Source organism: Cervus canadensis, chromosome 3, assembly GCF_019320065.1.
Source record: "Cervus canadensis isolate Bull #8, Minnesota chromosome 3, ASM1932006v1, whole genome shotgun sequence".
NCBI classification, from domain to species: Eukaryota; Metazoa; Chordata; class Mammalia; order Artiodactyla; family Cervidae; genus Cervus; species Cervus canadensis.
The window spans coordinates 92653259-92674580 of record NC_057388.1 but is presented as its reverse complement, the minus strand read 5'-3'; the positions used below and the strand labels follow the sequence as shown (position 1 = coordinate 92674580).

Genomic DNA, 21322 nt, shown 5'->3' with positions numbered 1-21322 from the left:
ACAGTGACGATAATAGAAGGAAGCTCTCCCTAGAGCTGCTCTGGCTTATGGAGTTGGTTCTCTCGTGACTGGGCTGGATCTCACCTCCCAGTTCTCCTTCCTTGGGCTCTTGTCTGTTGTCCACCTCCAGACCCTTCCTCATGAGCCTTCTCCATGGTGCTGACAGTGGTACAGACAGTATCCCACATGTGTCCATTCCATCTGTCACTTTGCAGAAGAGCAAGATGATAGTCTGCTTTGTTTTAATGCCCTTTCTGGGAGGCCTACTTTATTGGCCTTTATAACGGCAAAAACACATTTAGGGAGTGGTTTTCAAGGCTGGAAACAAACTCTTGTGGCCCTATATCAGTGTGAGTGGATGCTGGACCTTGCCCTTGGGAGACCCTGGCTCTCTCCAGTGATTTCTGATCATAGCTATGAACAGCACAAAAGCAGGTTCACAAAATATCCCCAAAGTAGGACCGTAACAAGTAGAAACCGTCACTGTGTTCCAGATGGAGGCAGATTTTGAGGTGGCTGTACCAGCTCTGTCTGCATCCACGGGATCATCACTGAGTAGCTATTCTTGATCTCTTAAAGAATAATGACTGATGCACCATCCTGCATAGTGATTTGGGACAAAGAATCATAGACTGCTTTTTCTGTGCAGAACTGACATTTTTCAAGCCTATCATTATTGCAAGCAAAGCAAGGATTTCACTTTTCTAAATGCTCCTCCAAAACAGTTCATTTGCTATTTGTCTGTCAGTTATCAAAGTTCTTGGCGGTCTATTCTGTCCAAACCCGTGTCCCTTTCTGCATCAATTAAATGATTCTAAGCACTCCCCCATCCCACCCTGGCTCTTCTGGTCTCCTTGTCACCACTCCAGGGCTCTTTGTCCAGAGTGGACAGGAAGGGGAAGAAAGGGAGGGCACAGAAGCGCTGAGGGCAGGCCACGGCCACCAAGAGGAGGCTTCCAAACCACAACAATCAGCTCTGACTCCCCTCGTCTCCCTCCCCTCACCCCCACTTCTTAGGGAGACTACTCCAATGATGTTGTTTAGGGACAGTACCTTCTTGCATGATCATCTCCCATGTAGATTCAACTTCTTCCTCGTTGGGCCTCTGAAGCTACAGAGATTTACAACATTCCTTTTAGAATCTCCTGGAAGACCATGCCCCAGTTGCCTGCTGAGTTCCCTTCACAGCCGCCCCACTGGCCTGATTTTGAACTCAGCCCTGAGTGTACATCTCTTAGGATTTTGGTTAGAGTCAAGCTTCTGTTCTTCTGTCTTCCAGGTAGGTAATACGGGAGCGCTCAACACTGCGGATCTGTGCCCTGCAGCGTTTGGCGCGTATTAGGGTCTCAGGGCATGTTTGTGGAATAAATACAAGAAAAACAAGACACAACATTTAGGCTTCTCGAAGCATTTTGTTTTAATTGTCTGCTTTTCCCACCAAGACCTAAGCTGTACAAACAGGTGTAAAATTCTGGACCATCAGGTCATGACACATGACCTCATGTAGTCCAAGTCCTTTCTGCTTTCTTTGCCACATGTTTTCAAGTTGGGTCCCAGTCAGTGCATTGTTTTCTTCTGTGACATATCAGCCATAGGTGGCAAGAGCACTTGGAGACACGGGACAGTGGGGAGGCAAGCATGCGGGGAGCAGCGGGCTCCCACCCCAGCTGAAAGCACTGCAGAAACAGCCTAGGCTGGAGGGTGCATGGAGGAGGAAGGTCATGGCTGTACCAGCTTCCTTGCACTCGGCTGCCACCTGGAGCTACCTTCTAAGATGAGGAAGGCCTAGGGACTCCCAAGGAGAGCGAGCATTTAAGAATAACTAACACCCAGGCATGGTGTCAAGTGAGATTAAAAATTCTCTAACCATTATTTTCTTTTGGAGAGTGGAGGAGAAAAAAAAAAAATCAAGAAGAATTGAATCACCTTTCATTCTTCTGTTTTTGTCATTAATTTGGTGGTGCTTGGTTTTGATACAGTAGAAATAAAAACAAAAAGGCATCAAACCAACAGATCACCTGGGTCCAGGCTACTGCATACAAAACTCTCCCAAGGATTGAGATAAAAGGACCTTATCCCCCAAGACCTGAAGAGGTGAAGAGGTCCTGTTTGGTTAGGAAAATTGGTTGAAAACTACAGTTAGCTGAGAAGCCATTGGTAATAGAGACAGAAAGCAATGCACGTTCACTTATTTTGTAGAACTGTAAACTGACAAGGTCAAGAGAATAAAAATCCTACTGCTTATGTAATAGAACCCCACTGAGCAGTTTTAGGAAGGGACTAGAACTTAGGTAACAATCTACTTACCAAAGATTGCTGGGTGTACTCATTAATGCAATATTTTTATTGCTTACAACCTTCCTCCCCATTGCATCCTAGACCCTCTGAAACTGACCACATCAAAGTAAATGTCCAACCCAAACACTCAGTACTGTGAAGTCCCTTTAGCATTTATACAAAAGCCAAAAAGAAAGAGAAAAGAAGCCTTATGCCTTCTTTCCGCCCAAGCATCAGTGTGGAGAAAACTACGTCAGCTCAGAATATACCAACCAACATACCAAAGAAGGGACTGTGACCAAGGAAACAAAAGTGACCCATCCCCTGGCTCCTTCCCGCCATGCGCCCCGTTACACTGTAGTTATTTTCTTATCCTTGGTGGCTTGCTTGATGGCTGCCTGCTCGCAGATGATCTCCTTGAGCCGCTGCAGCCGCATGTTCTGGGTGGTCTGGTCTCCCACCCCCGTCTGGCTGCGGTGCAGCAAGGTCAGGGCGTGAATGTATTCCAGCTCCGTGTACTTCACGCCCTGGTCCACCACCAGATTCAGGAGCTCGTCGGCCGTGTTGTACAGCATCTCATAGTACTGCCTGGGAAAGCAAGACACAACGCGGTTCACTGGCTGCACGGTCAGCGGTCTACGTGGTTTCAGTGGTAATGCACGTGCTGGTCATAAGCTACTGCGTTTACCTATTCAGTAAACATTTACTTATCACTGGGTGTTGTTCCAGGCTTCCCCGGTGGCTCAGCAGTAAAGAATCCACCTGCAGGAGAGGGGATTCAGGAGACTCAGGTTTGAGCCCTGGGTCGGGAAGATCCCCTGGAGGAGGGCATGGCAACCCACTCCAGTATTCTTACTTGAAGAATCCCATGGACAGAGGAGCCCAGTGGGCTCTTGTCCAAGGGGCTGCAAAGAGTCAAACATAAGTGAAGTGACTTAGCATGCACGCTGATGTTCTTCCAGGTCCTGTGACTATGATGGAGAATAAGACAGATATGATGTCTGTCATCCTGGAATTCACTTCACAAGAAGTCTAAATGCAGACCCAGAGAGACCTCTCATCAGGGTCTCAGATCACTGAAGAGTTTCCCCTAATTTTGCATTTGCCTCAGGATATAAAAAAGAAAGAGAAGTTGGGATACAGAAGTGAGAGAAATAACCATCCGGCAGGCATTGCTAGTAGTTTCTGTCTCATTCAGTCCCTCATTCATCAACTTATTCATTGGAGGCTCTGTGAAATATACGGTTTTCTCCATAAAGTGGGATAATAAGAGTACCTCTTGAGGCGATAGTACCTCTTAGGGTCACTGGAAAAATCAGTTAATCCATATAAAGAACTTAGAATGGTGCCTGACATAATTCTACCTGCTCCATAAACATTAACTATTATTACTGGAAACAGATCTATAATAATACATTAATAGTAATGTAGTAATAAAAATAGTAGTATATAATGATGAGCAAAACACAGTCCCTTTCCTTAAATAGCTCAGAGACAAGTAGGAGAAGGCAATGAAAAGCAGAGAAAACTGCTGGCAAAGTTAATTTCCATGTACTGGGTCATGTAACCACTAGTAATACCTAGGGAGCTATTACTCCCTTTTCTCAGATAAGAAAATTGAAGCCCAGGGAAGCGACAGGACTTGCCCAATGTCACAGAGACATCTGTGACTGTGCTTGAATGAACTCAGGTTTTGGACTCTAAGTCCAGTACTCTTCTTCAAGGACACAGACATGACGCTCCAAGTGCCCTGAGTGAGGTCTCAATGCTATGAACTGACGGCAGAGGAAGGAGGAGCCAGGCCATGCTGCTGGGACGTGAGGGACCAAGCAAGACTTCCTATGGGGTAGGACATTGTCAGGTGTGGCTCCCAGGAAGGAGATTCTAGACTAAAGGAAAAGAAAAGAGATGAGCAAAGACAGGGAAGAGCAATCCGGCGGGCCTGGGAGTGCAGCTGAATAGAGGAGAGCCGTGGGAAAAGGCACGAAAGGGCAAGGGCACAGAGTCTGGCATCGGGTTAGTTGAGTCAATAGAGAACTTGAGGCCGAGGTACGTCAATAAAGCACTCCGCACTTGGGGTCCCAGGTTCTGCTGAGAAGAGAGGCAGCATTCGAAGCTTCTGGAAGATTAATGTGATGGCAGTATGCAAGCAGGAGGATCTGGGAAGGGACCAGGTATAATTCTAGCAAAAAGGAAGGGACTTGAGAGCCATTTGGCTCAAGGGCCCTAGAGGCACAGTTGAGGGAGACAGCTATCCATTTAGGGAACTACCGAAGAAAACACTGAAACAATTGTTTAAGGACACATGTTTGAAGCTAAATTTGTCACATGGAATAAAAGAGGATTGGGAACTCAGGGTTCTTTCAAAGCTAGAAAACGGGACTTTCCTAGCAGTCCAGGGGTTAAGACTTCGCCTTCCAGTGTGGGTTTGATCCCTGGTCAGGGAGCTAAGATTTCATATGCCTTGGGTCCAAAACACCAAAACATAAAACAGAAGCAATGTAGCAAATTCAATGAAGACTTTAAAAATGGTCCACATCAAAAAATCTTAAAAAAAAAAAAAAGCTAGAAGGGACTTGAGAGCTGAAGTTCTAGAATGGTGCTTCGCCAACTGTAGAGTTACTAGGGAACTTAGGAAAAGCACAGGTCCCCAAGACCTCCATCCCCAGAGATTGTGATCCCCAAAAGTTTAGAGCTAGGCAAGACTCTGAGCCAGTGTCTGTTTGGTAAGGGAATAGTTACAGACCCATTCCCACCTCCTTGAGCCAAGGATCTCAAAGCATTAGGGAAAGAGACAGAAGCAGTAGGTGGGTTGTGATGCTTTTCACTGAGATCAAACCAAAAGAATTGGGTTTCTTTGTACTATGATGTTGATATTTCCATCATTTATCTTAAGAAGTAACACTGAACCTACCAGACCAAGTGAAATTGGATTTCTTTTGAAAAATCCAATGAATTGTTTCCAGGGATACTGGCTGGTTTTTTACAGAGACCACGGTTTCATGCTGGGAGCAGACAACAAAACAAAGATGCCTGGATTTCTAGTCCTGGAGCCTCCAGTGTGATAAGTGATAAAGAGCATGCTACTTAAGCCCTTAATGTTTCAATATCCTCTGTGCGATGAAGACCTTTATAAATCCCAGAATGACACTGCGAAGTGGACTGAGAGACTAAAAGAGTCCTCAGGAGCCTCGGATGAACAGTGCCTCAGAACTGCAAAGCTGAGTTATTAAACAAAATTGACAGGTAACTGATGGTGTATTTTCCATAGTTAAGGGGAAGAAATTCCCCATAACTACGATGATATATTAGATCATAAAGAAACATAAATATTTAAAGACAGAATGAAATTCATTCATCTTTCAGAATAGTACCCAGGAGCAAAGGGTATACTAAATCAGCATAGCAACAGTTCTACTTGGAGGTGGAGAAAGGGTGCTACAAGGTGCCCTAAGGAGAAAACAGGAAAATGCCTTGAACTATACAATTAGGATGAGCCTCCATGCCAAACACTGACACCCTGAAATGAACATGCAATCCGAGTGGGATAAATAATTTATCAGTGCTTATTGAGGCCCCAGGAAAATGAAAGCTAGATCTTTATCATCACAAATTAAAATAGCAGCATGGCTTCCAGGGCCCCACGTTTTATACAAGATGGTACTCTACTTGACTGCCTAGATGGGACCAGTGGAATAGACATTTGATTTAGACTTTTTCTGGTTCATGACTTGTAGAGCAAGTTTCTTCACAGCTGATGATATTTAGAGTCCAATTGCTAGACATGGACCAAATATCCCATTCTGGTAACCAGAGATCCATGTACTGCTTAGGGGTGGAACGTTCTGTGTGGAGGTGGTTCCTCCCTGCGGTTTTTCTCTCGCATTGCTGAGTGTCTTTGGGCAGAGTTCCCAACTTTAATGAGTGAAGAGGGAGAGAGAGCAAAGATAGAAAAGCGACATCATATAGACGGGTCTCACAGTCTATAACATGACAACATTTGCATTTTGCTCGGATCCAAGCAGATTATTTTTTCATATCTTCCTTATCTCTCCTTTATCCACAGACCTTTCTTCCTTACTTTTCCCCTTATTTTATTTTAATGGTATGGCACTGCAACTTTTTCTCCCCAGTAATTCTGTCTGAAAACATTCATAACAGTAAGCATATGAAGAACATTTTGGTAAGTTGGGCAAATCTTCTTTTTCAAGTGTAAAAATAAAGTTTGTTTTTCTGTGACTGGATATTAATACATGTGTCATAGTTGTCCCTGTGGCTCAGCTAGTAAAGAATCCACCTGCAATGGGGGAGACCTGGGTTTGATCCCTGAGCTGGGAAGATTCCCTGGAGAAGGGAAAGGCTACCCACTCTAGTATTCTGGCCTGGAGAATTCCAGGACTATACATACAGTCCATGGGGTTGCAAAGAGTCAGACACGACTGAGTGACTTTCACTTTCACTTTCATATAGGACACAGATTATACAGAAAGATTAAGCTGAAAAAAAATTACTCATATCATTCCATCATAAAGACACACCATATTTAGCATTTCCTTCCAGATTTTTGCCCCCACATGTAGAAGTCTATTGTTTCTTTCTTATAGTTGAAAAGTTTAGGTTGACACACTATTGGATACTTGGGTTGTTTCCATTTTAAGAAACTTTCTTTCCTGAGTTCAGATTTCCAAAACAGAGTTAGTCAAAAAATAAGTATATACTTTTTAGGACTTTGGCAATGCTGTCAAATTGCTTTCTAAAAAAGCTGTATCAAAATCTTCCTACCAACAGCATATGACAGCCCCCAGCTCCTCATTTTCTTTTAATTTACATGAGGTTTAACAATTTTTTTACCTACGTATATATATTTTTTTAATGTGCATGCATGCATACTAAGTTGCTTCAGTTGTATCCGACTCTAGGTGACCCTATGGACTGTAGCCCACCAGGCTCCTCTGCCCACGAGATTCTCAAGGTAAGTGGGATGCCATGCACTCCTCCACTGGGAAAGCCCTTTTAAAGTACATGGGTATGTGTATATGTATAAGCAAACTGTTGATATCTTTGTATCTTTTGCGCATTAGTGCTTTTCTTACTTCTCTTTAAGAGAGCTTCCTAAGTTTTCACAGACATGAAGCAAGGAGAGTTCTAGTCTCTCATCCCTGGTTCTCCTTCCCACTTCACCAAACTCAAAATTATCACTGTATCTCTGAGAGCTTTGGGAAAGAGTTTCCATTCTCTTCTTTGTCAAGGGAGGGAAGAAAGCCCTAATAAGACCAGTTATTTTCAACCCAGTGCCCCCTCATCCCTGTTCTTGCGGGCGGTCCATAACGTTTGGGTGTGGGGGTGAAAGGAAGGCACCACCTGGGGGCCTCCCCATAGTCTCTGGAGAAAGCTCTGCCCTCTGCCTCCCTCCACTGTTGGGGTTCAGATTCCTGGACCTCCAAATGGAGACTATATTTTCCACAGATACACAGCTATGTCTCAGACTGGGTTTTATAATCCATCATGATCACTGCAGTAGTTAATAGTGATGTAAAAATTTTAGTTACATTAACACATTCAACCAGAGAAGGCAATGGCACCCCACTCCAGTACTCTTGCCTGGAAAATCCCATGGATGGAGGAGCCTGGTGGGCTGCAGTCCATGGGGAAGTGAAGAGTCAGACACGACTGAGCGACTTCACTTTCACTTTTCACTTTCATGCATTGGAGAAGGAAATAGCAACCCATTCCAGTGTTCTTGCCTGGAGAATCCCAGGGACGGGGGAGCCTGGTGGGCTGCCGTCTATGGGGTCACATGGAGTTGGACATGACTGAAGTGACTTAGCAGCAGCAGCAACACATTCAACCCTTTGAAGTAACTCCTGCAATCATCCACGTTTTATAAATGAGCAAACTGAGCTATAGAGAGTGTGGGTGATTTGTCCAGGGCCTCAAAATGAAGGACCCTGAACTCTATACCTGCTCCAAAGTCACCCCTAATACAGAAACTATAAAAAGCAAAAGTACTAATTGCACAGGATACTTGTAGAGCTTAATCATTTTTAGTCATGATTTAGGAAATATGAATTAAATAAAATTCGCATACTAACTCAACCCTCTGCCTTCCATTGTAATACACAAAATTAATACTGTGACAATTCAAAATTCATTTATACACTTCACAGTAATATTTGAATAACACTGGATTTGATTTGGGAATTCACTCTAAACCAAATAATGAAGTCATGTTGTATATTCAGCATTCAAGAGTCACAGGAAAGACTTCTGGCTTTTCATTGTGAAGACTTTCTCATTGAATCCTTTCTGCCATAATGACAGTATTAATATCAATAAAAGAATTAGGCTCTGGAGCTGGCTTCTTAAATGTAAGTTTCTAAGGAAGAAAAATTTACCTGAATATGATTTAGTATTGACTGTCGCTCCCAAATTCTTTTTAGTCAATACTTACAGCATTATGAGCAATTTAATAAAAAACAAGTAGTTGATAGGTAACTAAATTGTCAGGTAAAATACTCAACTCCTGTTTTCTCTGCTCACTCAATGGTATATAAGGTAATAAGCAGGGAAATGGGAAGAGAAAAGAAAGAAATGGAATAATCCATAAACTAGATAATCACCCCATAAATCATTGAGAGGTAGCTATAGCAGAAAGGCCTGGAGAAGTAGATACTCAAGAGATCAACTGAGCTTAGACTCTGGTTAAGTATTTCATTCCTTCCTCACTAGTTATGTGAACTTGTATAACTGCTGTCAGTTTTTTGAACCTCTGCCTCTGACATAAAAAACAAAGAGGTTTCAGCAGATGCTATATAAGCACTGGTAATTTTGGATTTTAAAACCTTTACAACTAAAGCCTTTGACTATGTAGATCACAACAAACTGTGGAAAACTCTTCAAGAGATGGGGATACCAGACCACCTGACCTGCCTCCTGCGAAACCTGAACACAGGTCAAGGAGCAACAGTTAGAGCTGGACATGGAACAACAGACTGGTTCAAGACTGGGAAAGGAGTACGTCAAGGCTGTATATTGTCACCCTGCTTATTTAACTGATATGCAGAGTACATCATGCGAAATGCCAGGCTGGATGAAACACAAATTGGAATCAAGATTCCCAGGAGAAATATCAATAACCTCAGATATGCAGATGATACCACTCTTATGGCAGAAAGCAAAGAGGAACTAAAGAGCCTCTTGATGAAGGTGAAAGAGGAGAGTGAAAAAGCTGGCTGAAAACTCGACATTCAAAAAACTAAGATCATGGCATCCAGTTCCATCAGTCCACGGCAAATAGATGGGGAAACAAAGGAAACAGTTACAGACTTTATTTTCTTGGGCTCCAAAATCACTTCAGATGGTGACTGCAGCCATGAAATTAAAAGATGCTTGCTCCTTGGAAGAAAAGCTATGACCAACCTAGACAGCATATTAAAAAGCAGAGACATTACTTTGGTGACAAAGGCCTGTCTAGTCAGAGCAATGGTTTTTCCAGTAGTTATGTATGGATGTGAGAGTTGGAGCATAAAGATGACTGAGAGCCAAAGAATTGATGCTTTTGAACTGTGGTGTTGGAGAAGACTCTTGAGAGCCCTTGGATTGCAAGGAGATCCAACCAGTCAATCCTAAAGGAAATCAACACTGAATATTCTTTGGATGATCTGATGCTGAAGCTGAAACTCCAATACTTTGGCCACCTGATACAAAGAGCCGACTCATTAGAAAAGACCCTGATGCTGGGAAAGATTGAAGGCAGGAGGAGAAGGGGACAACAGAGGACAGAACCATTGTATGGCATCCCTGACTCAATGGACATGAGTTTGAGCAAGCTCTGGGAGATGGGGAAAGACAGGGAGGCCTGGTGTGCTGCAGTCCATGGGGTCACAGAGTCAGACATGACTGAGCGAATGAGCAACAACGACAGCATCCTCTGCTTGGTCCTTTAAAATCATGGGCTTCCGGGACTTCTCTGTTGGAGTGCAGGGGTACCGGGTTCAATCCCTGGTCAGGGAATTAATTATAGATTCCCACATGTGACAACTAAGAGTTTTTGTGCCTCCACTAAAAGATCCTGCATGCTGCAAAGAAGATCAAAGATCTCATGTGCAGCAACCAAGACCTGGCACAGCCAGATAAATAAATAATAAACACTGAAAAAAATCACACTGGGCCTCCATTAGAATTAGCTGATGCTGATTTTCCCTAAGCTCTGGGAAGCAAGATGCAGTACTGATTGATCTGAAAACATTCTGAACACGTGTAAACTTAGCTCAGATATACTTTCCAGACCAATAATAAAATGGATGGTAATTCTGTGTGTCAGAAAAAGAAATTACTTTATTAAAAATATAAATATAATTGCTCTCATTTGTCTTCCCCTTCAAACAGCTCAGAGTTTATTACAGACAGGATTGAAAATTCTAATTTGAAAGAGCTGAAGTTATTTCCATTTCAGGAATGAGAAAACTAAGGTAGAGAAAAGCTAAATAATTTTCTGAGAGTTCGTGGCAGAATTACATTTGTATTCTACATCGGGATAGTTATTAACACTCTTTACAACAAGTTGTGCAGTTTTTGTTCTGACCAGGATAATCCAGAAGAGAAGTGAAGAATGGTCTTTAGGAAAAAAAAAAAAAACAGTGCAGAAATTCCTTCAGCTGATGGCAGCTGAAAACTGTTCAAGAGGTAGAGGCTACCTAGAGGCTACCGCTACAAGGCTTGCAGAAATTGGATGGGTCATCCACCTACATTTTCTTTATATAATGTGGTACATACACCACAGATCCCATCAACGGCACTTATGCTTAAACAATGGTCATCCATTGGTCCTTTAAACCTTAAAGTCATCTGCATGCATTCCTCTCAGTAACGGACCCTGGTATTTCTGATAGCAGTGGCCAGCGCCTTGTTTTCTCTTTAAAAAATACAACTACTCTGAGGAACTTCTCTGAGATCCAGCCCTTTTGAGATGAGGATCCTCTCCTAAGCTCAGTTAATGGTTGTCGAAACGGGAAGAAAATGTCTTTTTGTTCCTTTAGTTGGAAGTTTTGCTCCCCACCTTTGGAACACATTCTAAATTATAAATATCTATGGTTAAAATTTCTTCCTCAACGACTTAAGGATTCACATGTCACCCTCTGCTGCATCAGATAATTTTTTAAATTAAGTTTTCTGCAACAGGGCTGGAGGAAGATCTGCATTTTTAAATTCAGTACAATTAAAACTGTGTCTCTTTGGTCGGGCACTGCCTTTGGTCAAACCCCACTGGCATGAATAATTATTCAGTCCATTAAGAAGTCTGCTCGACTCCTTCTCCCATTTTGAAGGTTTTAATAAATATTGATCAGGCACATTTCTGTTTGCACTTGCCAAAGCAATTCTGATGGATTCATCTTCTGATGTTATCAAATAATGAAATATGAAAGAGTGAATAGAATTACCCTCTTGTTCTGTGATTTTTTATTTAGGTCCTTCATTTTACTTTCATAATTGTGTTTGTCTCATACTCCTGTAAATGCTCTTTTGATTATCAAAAGGTGAGTTCAGGTTAAGGCGAGCTATGCTGTGCTGACTATCACTTAAGAGAGTCTTCTCCATTAAAAAAGTATAATTTATTGAGTATCACTTTAGAGAGTCTTTTCAATTAAAAAATATCTAATATCATGGGTTGATAAGAGGACATAGCATTATGCACTTTGGTGGCCTCAACACTATAAATTGTTTACCAATTAGCACAAGGCCCTTGTATTGGATATTGTCTCTATTTCTCAGATTAGCAATCCAGGAGACAGCTGTTGAGATATGCTGAATAAAAATCATTCCAAAGTCCTATGGCTTTTTCAGTTTTAAGTAATGAAATGGACTGATCAACTTTTCAATAAATAATGCAAAGGATTTCTTCAAAGGAAAACCTAGTATTATTATTACTAATGCTTAGGAAGCTCTAATAACATTTTAAATGCTAATATAATATACAAAGGTAGAGTCCTTGGCTTCAAGAAGCTTTTTTTTTTTTTTTAATCTACACTTAAAAAAAAATCCAATCTAGGCCCAGGTCAAAGATCACTAAGACACCAGGGAAATGTTTTAATAATCGACTACTCTCTTTCAGATCATGAGAAAAAGAGTTGAAGGGCCCAAGAAAAGGTACAGAAACCAAGGTTTCTACTTCAGGTGATGAGAAGGAGAAGTGAAGGGGTAACAGGTGTTGGGTTCCTATATTTATAACATGGAGATTCTTCTCTACCTGCAGTGCTTGGGGAGAAAGGTCTGTGAGGATAGGCAGAGACTGCATGGTTTGATGGTAGAACATGTTCATTAGAATATTAAGCCAATGAGAAAAGGATGATGGATTGACTCTGGTAGGTGCCAGTTAGTTGCATCCAACAGACTCTGCCCCAGCCAGCTTCCTCATCAGTATGTTAAGACAAAAACTGGACAAGGTTGAATGGACAGTTCAAGCAAGCCATTATTCCTGCTGGGGGTTTAAGATACAAAAATTGCTATTCAGCCAACAGTTGGCTGAGTTACTCAAACACTGACTCCTTCCTTACCTTTCAGTCCTAGTCAAGGACCCTCCCATGCTTTTCAATAGTGTTTAGGAAACTTCTCTACTTTGCCAAGACAAAAGACTGTATCTTTTAGGACTGAAGGGCCAGAAAGGAAAACAGTCTGGGCAGAGAGACCAAAAAATCAGGGGATTATTTGTAAAGTATGAGCATATGGAAATCAGCAGGTCCCAAGGACAAAAATTCAAGGGTGTGTTTACTAAACCCTTAGATTATTTATGAAAGACAGAGAAAAAAACAACAACAACTACATAAGCCGAAACTACAAACTGGGCCACCTGAGATTCCAGGACACGTGACTCAGAATGGATGTCAATTAGAAAAACAATTGATGAAATCAGAAGGAGCTAATGAAATGTGTACAATACCCAGCAGGGTTTAATTAAAGATCCAAATATTCTGACAAACGTGATGGATAGCTTTGGATAGCAGTATGAATTTGGTGGATGTAAAGACCACTGTGGCTGATACATAGTTGGATGTCAGTGAGCCATTTTATACAGTGCCTCTCAAAAAATGCAACTAGCAAAATGAATTTATTCTGAATGGCTACCCCGATAGGACACAGACTGAAAAATAAACAAAGGGTAATGACGAAGGCAAATCAAATTCAGAAGTGAAAGCATCTGCTGAATGCTAAGGACACTTCCTTCTAACTGATCTCACCTAACATTTTAATTAATGTGCAAGAACATATAAAAACAGTGTGGAAAAGGTCAAATGCTACCAAATGGGGAAAGGCTGGGAAGAGCAACGAAGGAATAGAAATAATGTAAAGGAAGCCAGAGAATTTAGAATCGTGGGTGGCAAATAATGGAATGAGATATTTTTTTTTTTTAGAAAAACCCAGGTGAATGTGTCTAGAAGAAATTCTGATCTCCTATAGTGGGGCTCCCCAGGTGGCATAGTGGTAAAAAAAAAAAACAACCCAGCTGCCAATGCAGGAGACATAGGAGATGCTGGGTTTGATCTCTGGATCAGGAAGATCCCCTGGAGGAGGAAATGGCAAGCCACTACAGTATTCTTGCTTGGAGAATCCCATGTACAGAGGAGCCTGGTGGGCTAAAGTCCATGGGGTCACAAAGAGTTGGACACAACTTAGCTACTAAACCACAACAACATATTCAATAGTTGGGAGAAACTTAGAACAGCACTAGTAAAAAAAAAAAAAAAAATATCCATGAGGGTGTGTTGCGTTAAGGGCATTAAATCAGGGCTTTTTTTTTTTTTTTTTAAACTTACTATTAATAAAGTATCAGTTGCAGGACAAGAAGGTGATGATAACCCCTGTCTTCATTTAACTTCATAGCTCTATACTGCTTTATGCTATAAGCCAATTGAAATAAAATAAGAAAAGAGCATCAAATGGGATTAAAGGGGCAGAAGGCCAGAGGAAAATAGAAGATTCAAAGAAATTTAGTCCAATTTTTGCTCAAACGTCAGCTTATCAATAGGTGAGGTTTCCCCTGACCACCTTAACCTAAATGATACCTGCCCATCCTCATTAAGCTTTATCCTTTTCCTGAGCTTGTTTTCTTTCTAGCTTTCACCCTCATCAAAAATGTGTATTTTTTCCAAGATATATTTTAATATGTGTTATATATTTTAAAAATATGTGTGTGCGCATACACACAATTAGACACAGCATGATACAGTGGTTAAGATCATGGACTCAGGAGTCAGGAACCTGGGTTCAAATCTCAATTCTGCCTTGTGTTCTTGGGCAATTTATGACTCTCTGGGCCTTATTTTCTTCATCTGAGAAAGGCAAAAGTAAATGAGGTTGTTACAAGGATCAAATGATGAAGAACCGTGGCTGGAACAGAGTTGTGTAAGTATTGATTACATAAATGTCTGTCTCCCATCCTCAAATGCAGGCTGTATGAAAGCAGGGTTGAATTCTGCACCATTTGTTGTTGCCCATGGGGCTGAGTACAGGGCATCCAATGAGTGGTGAATAAAGGAAAAGGAATGAGAGAGCCAACAGTCGGTAAAGCTCATTAAGTGACCGAACACAAGATAAAAGCACAGTCGATGAGTCTTTGACCCCAGCCGGTAGGTGGGGGAAGCAGAGACAGGTGGCTCTGTGTAACAGGGTAAACTGTATTCTAATGCAATTCTAGGACAGTGACATGGATGTCTGGGATAAATGGTTGCAAATGAAAAAGGGGAGGGCACAGAGGGAAGATGTATGTTTTTGGTTAGTGATGTGCAATCCTCTCAACTTTTCTTTCATTCTTTGGCAGAATTAGACATCAATCTCATATTCACTTAATCTCTTTGACCTCAGCAATTTCTTAGCCTATTCGAACTTCGGTTTCTTCATTTATGCAATGAGGTAGGATAATATAACGTCTCCTGGGCGATTTGAAGATTAAATCAAATGACATGGTAGGACACCCACTATGTAAAATGGTAACGAAACATCCACACACAAAAGTAAAAAAACACAGCTAACTTTTACTGTACTGGCCACATGTATATTATCTCTTTGGATCTTACTTTATCGTAACTGTGTCAGGCATCATACCTTCCACACTGAAATGATTTCTTACTAATCTTTCCCCTTTCAACTTTGGGCTCAAAAGATGGGCTTCTTTTCTAGCCTTTCCCACTCCTTTCTTTCTAAGATTGGTTTTATGCCTTTAATCCCCATCCCTCCCATTGCTTTTAGGATCCTGCTAGGGTTTTGTTTTGCTGTTTTGTTTTTAACTCTATCTACTATCTACTACTACTACTACCTATTATCTACTACTATCTACTATCTATTGCTTTCATGGGTTCTTTTACGTCCACTTCAAGCATCCTTGTTTCTCATATTCTGAAAAAAACAAACCAAACAACAAACTCCGAGCCCTTCATGCAATCCTGTGTCCACTCTGTCTCATTGCGTCTCTTTTCTCCCTGTTATTGTCAAATTTCTCAAAAAATAAAAAAATCATTTGTATTCACTATCCTTCAAAGGCCTCCATTTTGTTTGAAACTAAAAGGTCACTGATGACATCCTAGTGGACAAACACAGTGGTCTTCCCCGCAGCAGTTTCCATCTTTGAGCCACAGCATCAAGCTCTTCTCCCAGCAACCCTTTATCAGCTCCTATCCCTTCTGCCCACTGCAGGCACTTGCCCTTTGCTCCTTCTCTGCTTGCAAAAGTCTTATCTGTACATGAGATGGTCTCACCTCACGATCTTGTCTTTGAAATAGATCAGAGCTGCATTTTCAGGCATGATGACAATTGGGTTTTAGAAAGACCTCTCAAGGTGGTTCTGCAGTGGAGGACAGATGGTCTGAGAAGCCAGAGAATCTTCAGGCTGTGGGACTACCCAGCTTCTTGTTTTGCTCCAATCTCCACTATTAGGCCATATCCATCTTCTAGGTTTCCTCACAACTCTTGTTTCCAAGCTTGTAACGGAACAAAATGGGCCAGAGAACTAAACAGACATTTCTCCAAAGAAGACATACAGATGGCTAACAAACACATGAAAAGGTGCTCAACATCACTCATTATTAGAGAAATGCAAATCAAAACCACAATGAGGTACCATTACACACCAGTCAGGATGGCTGCTATCCAAAAGTCTACAAGCAATAAATGCTGGAGAGGCTGGTGGAGAAAAGGGAACCCTCTTACACTGTTTGGTGGGAAGCAAATAAGTAATCAGGTACAGCCACTATGGAAAAAACAGTGTGGAGATTCTTAAAAAACTGTAAAAGAAACTTGCCAATATGACCCAGCAAATACCACTTCTGGCATACCACACTGAGGGAACAACAGATCGAAAGAGACACATGCACCCCCAATGTTCATCGCAGCACGGTTTATAATAGCCAGGACATGGAAGCAACCTAGATGCCCATCAGCAGACGAATGGATAAGAAAGCTATGGTACATATACACAATGGAATATTACTCAGCCATTAAAAAGAATACATTTGAATCAGTCCTAATGAGATGGATGAAACTGGAGCCCATTATACAGAGTGAAGTAAGCCAGAAAGATAAAGACCGATACAGCATACTAACGCATATATATGGAATTTAGAAAGATGTAACGATAACCCTATATGCAAAACACAGAAAAAGAGACACAGAAATACAGACAGACTTTTCGCAAACTCTGTCGGGGAGGTGAGGAGTGGGATTTGTTTCAAAAAAACAGCATGTATACTATCTATGGTGAAACAGATCACCAGCCCAGGTGGGATGCATGAGACAAGTGCTCCGGCCTGGTGCACTGGGAAGACCCAGAGGAATCGGGTGGAGAGGGAGATGGGAGGGGGGATCGGGATGGGGAATAAGTGTAAATCTATGGCTGATTCATATCAATGTATGACAAGACCCACTGAAATGTTGTGAAGTAATTAGCCTCCAACTAATAAAAAAATTTAAAAAAAAACAAAAAAAAGAAAAAAAAAAAAAAAGAATAAAGAGTCCTGTAGGTGCAGGAAAAAAAAAAAAAAAAAGAGAGAGAGAAGGGCACCAACACCTTGATAGAAAAGCCAGGAAAATTTAGGCCCTCACTTCTAGTAGCTTTTGTTCAGGTCACCATTGGAATCAACTGTTACAGTACCCACTATGGACTGAGATGAGGTGGAGAGGAAAGGGAAGGCTGGCAGTAAGAACAGGAGAAAGCTGGAGAGATACCTTTCACCAGAAGCTACTGTGAAATGAAACATTTCCTGCCATATTGGTAAACAAGGATGTCACAGCCATGGAGGTGGCGGGTGGGGGGGATTTGAGGAAGCACAAAAGGCAGGCATCCCACATCTGCTACTCCCAGTGTGAATGAGGAATTAAGAATGTGAATAATTAAGAAGCAGGATTTGGCCCCACAGCTGAGATGCATATGAAAGGAATGAATTCAGTGAGCCCACATGCTTACACTTCCCATACATAAAACAGCACCACTAAATTCCTTAATTTGAGATATCTGGACTTGAAGTCCTAATAATTCCCAGAGAATAAACATAACTCTCAACTTTTAGGTTGGGCATATATATATATATATTTAGTTGACACTACTTTCTACTTTTTATATATATTTAGTTGACACCACTGGTCTAGGGAGCTCACCATTGAGGGAGCTCAATGTGACGGAGGATAGATTTAAGATGCTCGCAATTATGTATAAAGTTATAAATTAGGAGGAAAGTCACTATCTTGTTTAATATCTTGATAACCACATACAATAGGCTTAATAACCTTAGTTTGGCAGGTAAATAGAGGCTCTGAGAGGAAGGTCAAGTTCTTCTTGTGACTGACGCTAGATTCAGACCCTGGCCCTTTGGGTCCTCTACGCAGTTATGGGGAGGTTCTGCGAGCACTGGTACTGGGAGTGGCGTGTTACATGGCAAAGGCTGGCACCAGATTCTTAGAACTGGGGTTTGAGTTCCCAGAGGAGGTCTAAGGGAAATGAGACATAACAGGATAAAATTAACCACAGGAAAATTAATTTTTAGAGTTAGCAGAGAATATCAGGCATTGAGGGATGGAATAGCAATTTTTTTAAACTGACTCTTTCCATATAAAAAGACTAAGAGTGAGACTGCTCAATGACGCCTTTCTCCTAAGTCTGTTTAAAGAGAAAAGGGCCTTTGATGGGGAAAATATATATAGCATTTGCATTCTTTTTTTAGGAAGAGAAAGTATCAGATTTGAGAAACCTCTCAGAAAGGGCAACGTTATGAGAGAAAGGTCTTTGAGTACGCTTAATACCTCTATTTAAATGCTAATGCTAACCTATAGCTCCGGACCACACAGAAACTAAAGTTTTCAAAGAGCAGAAAGTGAATTTAAAATGAAAACTTAATTTCTGGAATAATAGATCTTATTTTTCTTATTTCTGCAGTGAGGCTAACACACAGAATTTCATGAGAGGAATACATTTTTTGCTCAGAGTAAAAACCAGACGGTGACACAGCAGGTGAGTTTGAAGGCAGAGCAGGGGCTGCCTTCATTGCAAGTAGGAGTCACCCCTCAAAAGACCAACCTTTGGAGGTCAACGTTGGTCACAAATTGTACCTGCCTGGAAGGGAATACTTTTTTCCCCTCCGCTGTAATGACCCACGCCGAGGGAGTGCTAATGTTTGGAAGGAAAGCTGCCTGGGGTCAGGAGGACACAGTGCGCAGTGAGGGGCTCTGGGAAGACTGGGTGTTGCTTTACTTCCCTTGGAACCAGCCGTAATGAACGCAGTGACTGAGACCCCTGAGCGCTAGGGAAACATCTGGTCAGAGTTCGTGGAGGCTGGGACACCCACTTGTGCAGGGAATCAAATTCAGAAAAATCAAACCAAACAAAAGCAGGAAATATCTGTGCTGGGGGTAATGACTAAGAAGTGGACACAAGGAAGTTTCTGGGCTGATTCTGATATTCTCTGTTTTTATCTGGGTGATGGTTATCTTTAGCTGAGTGTATTCACTTTGAAAAAAGTAATCAAGCTGTGAGGACTTCCCTGGTGGTCCAGTGGCTAAGACTGCAAGCACCCACCCAATGCAGGGAGTCTGGGTTCCATCTCTGGTCAGGGAACTAGATCCCACACACCCCAACTAAAAGATTCCATGTGCCACAACTAAGACCTGGTGCAGCCAAACAAGCAAATAAATAGAAGTAAATATTAAAAAAGTAATCAAGCTGTATAGTTAAGATTTGTACAGTTTACGGTATGTATATTATACTTCAATAAAAACACATTACCTTCCTTTTCCCACTTCCTACTCTGAATAAAAAAGAAAGAGAGAGAAGGCAACAGGCCAGGTGTTGGGGTGGGTACCTGGATTTTTAAATTCAGTCTCATATCCTAACATTAAGACAACTGCGAACTTCATGAACCTTGAAAACATACTAACTAAAAGGAGCTCATCACAAAAGATCACATGCTATTATTTACATGCTATAACCAGCACAGGCAAATCCACAGGGACAAAGTAGATGAGTGGTTGCCAGGGTGGGGTGGAAGGATGAGGAGTGACTGCTAGTGGCTACTGGGTTTGTTTGGGGGGTAATAAAAAATGCTCCAAAAATAGCTAGTGATGATGGCTATGCAACTCTACGGCTACACAAAGAAAAGTGAACTGCACACTTTAAGAGGGTTAATGTTTATGGTATGTAAATTATATCTCAATAAAGCTGTTATAAAAATGCTAATTTTATGAACTAGAACTCCATCTTAACTATACAGAAGACGCATACCCACAGCCAATACTGTTGTGAAGACTGATCCATTAATCAAGACATTTGCTGCAGTTCCATGTTCTTCTGTGACATTTGCAGAAAGATTCTGTAAGCTGACAGATACAGAAACATTTTCACCAGCTCACATTTTCACTGAGTGCCCTGAATGAACTAAAGCCATTTCTCAGGGTTCTACAGTTTTGTAGGTTCTGTGACTTTCCAGCATCTTTGCACCAAATGCCTTTGAACTCCCTCCATCCTTATAGTCTATTCTCAGGAAAAATTTATGACAACTCATGGTGAATAACCTCCACTAGGAAAATAGGATAAGGCTGGGCACAATTCCAGGTATATGATTACAGAGTAACAGAAATATAATTGAGTAGAAGATCCACTAATGATTATACTGATTTTTTTATACTGATTTTTTATTAAGAGAAACAATGACCATTTATTACTATTGAACAGTTGGTGTGCATGCTTAGTCATGTCTGATTCTGTGACCCCATAGATGTTAGCTTGCCAGGCTCCTCTATTCATGGGATTTTCCAGGCAAGAATACTGGTGTGGGCTGCCATTTCCTACTTCAGGGGATCTTCTTGACCAAGGGATCGAACCTGCATCTCTCACGTTTCTAACACTGGCAGGTGGATTCTTGACCACTGGCACCACTAAATGCTTTAAGGTTCACCTGATGTCATCCTCACAATTCAGCATCACAAAGGCTAAGTACCTGAGATTGGCAGCCTGGTTAACGATAGCCAGATCCCTAGCCTACCTCCTCCAGATCATTCCAGAAAAGCTCTGATTTGGGCCATGAGAAAACAATTCCCACCCCGAATCAAGCCTGGGGAGACAAAAGTGTTTATTCATAATCAAGAGACTTATTATGATCATATATGTGACAGCACTGTAAAGGGCTAATGCAAATATACATATGTGGCAAGACTATATGAAGATTATTTCAAACTGGGTATCAGATGGGGGAAAATGAGAATCTGAGGTGTAGTCACAGAAGCTGACTGCTCTATGAAATAAAATTCATATTTTTATGGAAAGACAGGAAAAATTTTAAACACAGAAATTCTCTACCTTTTGGTTTCCTTTCTCTCACCCACTGCGCATTATATATCTGTATTATGCATCGACCAGATCACGGCCATCAGGCAGGAAGACCTGCTCAACCACAAAGAGCAACATTCTTTTAGCATCAACAAGACAATCCATTAAAAGATAACATTCCTTCTTGAGCTTGTACAGGGTCACACGACCCACTATGACGACAGTTAAATTTGGGTTATGTAA

At 41.5% G+C, this 21322-nt stretch overlaps 1 protein-coding gene across 2 annotated transcripts in view; it reads right to left on the bottom strand.

Moving 5' to 3' along the window:
* Positions 1 to 1392: 1392 nt before the first annotated feature.
* EXOC4 (exocyst complex component 4) overlaps positions 1393 to 21322 on the bottom strand; it is an 811011-nt gene continuing 791081 nt past the window's right edge. For both annotated transcript variants that reach the window (XM_043463745.1, XM_043463746.1), the window contains exon 18: positions 1393 to 2865. In XM_043463745.1, the coding sequence (XP_043319680.1) occupies positions 2628 to 2865 (238 nt within the window). In that variant the 3' untranslated portion in view covers positions 1393 to 2627. The remainder of the gene's footprint in view (positions 2866 to 21322) is intronic.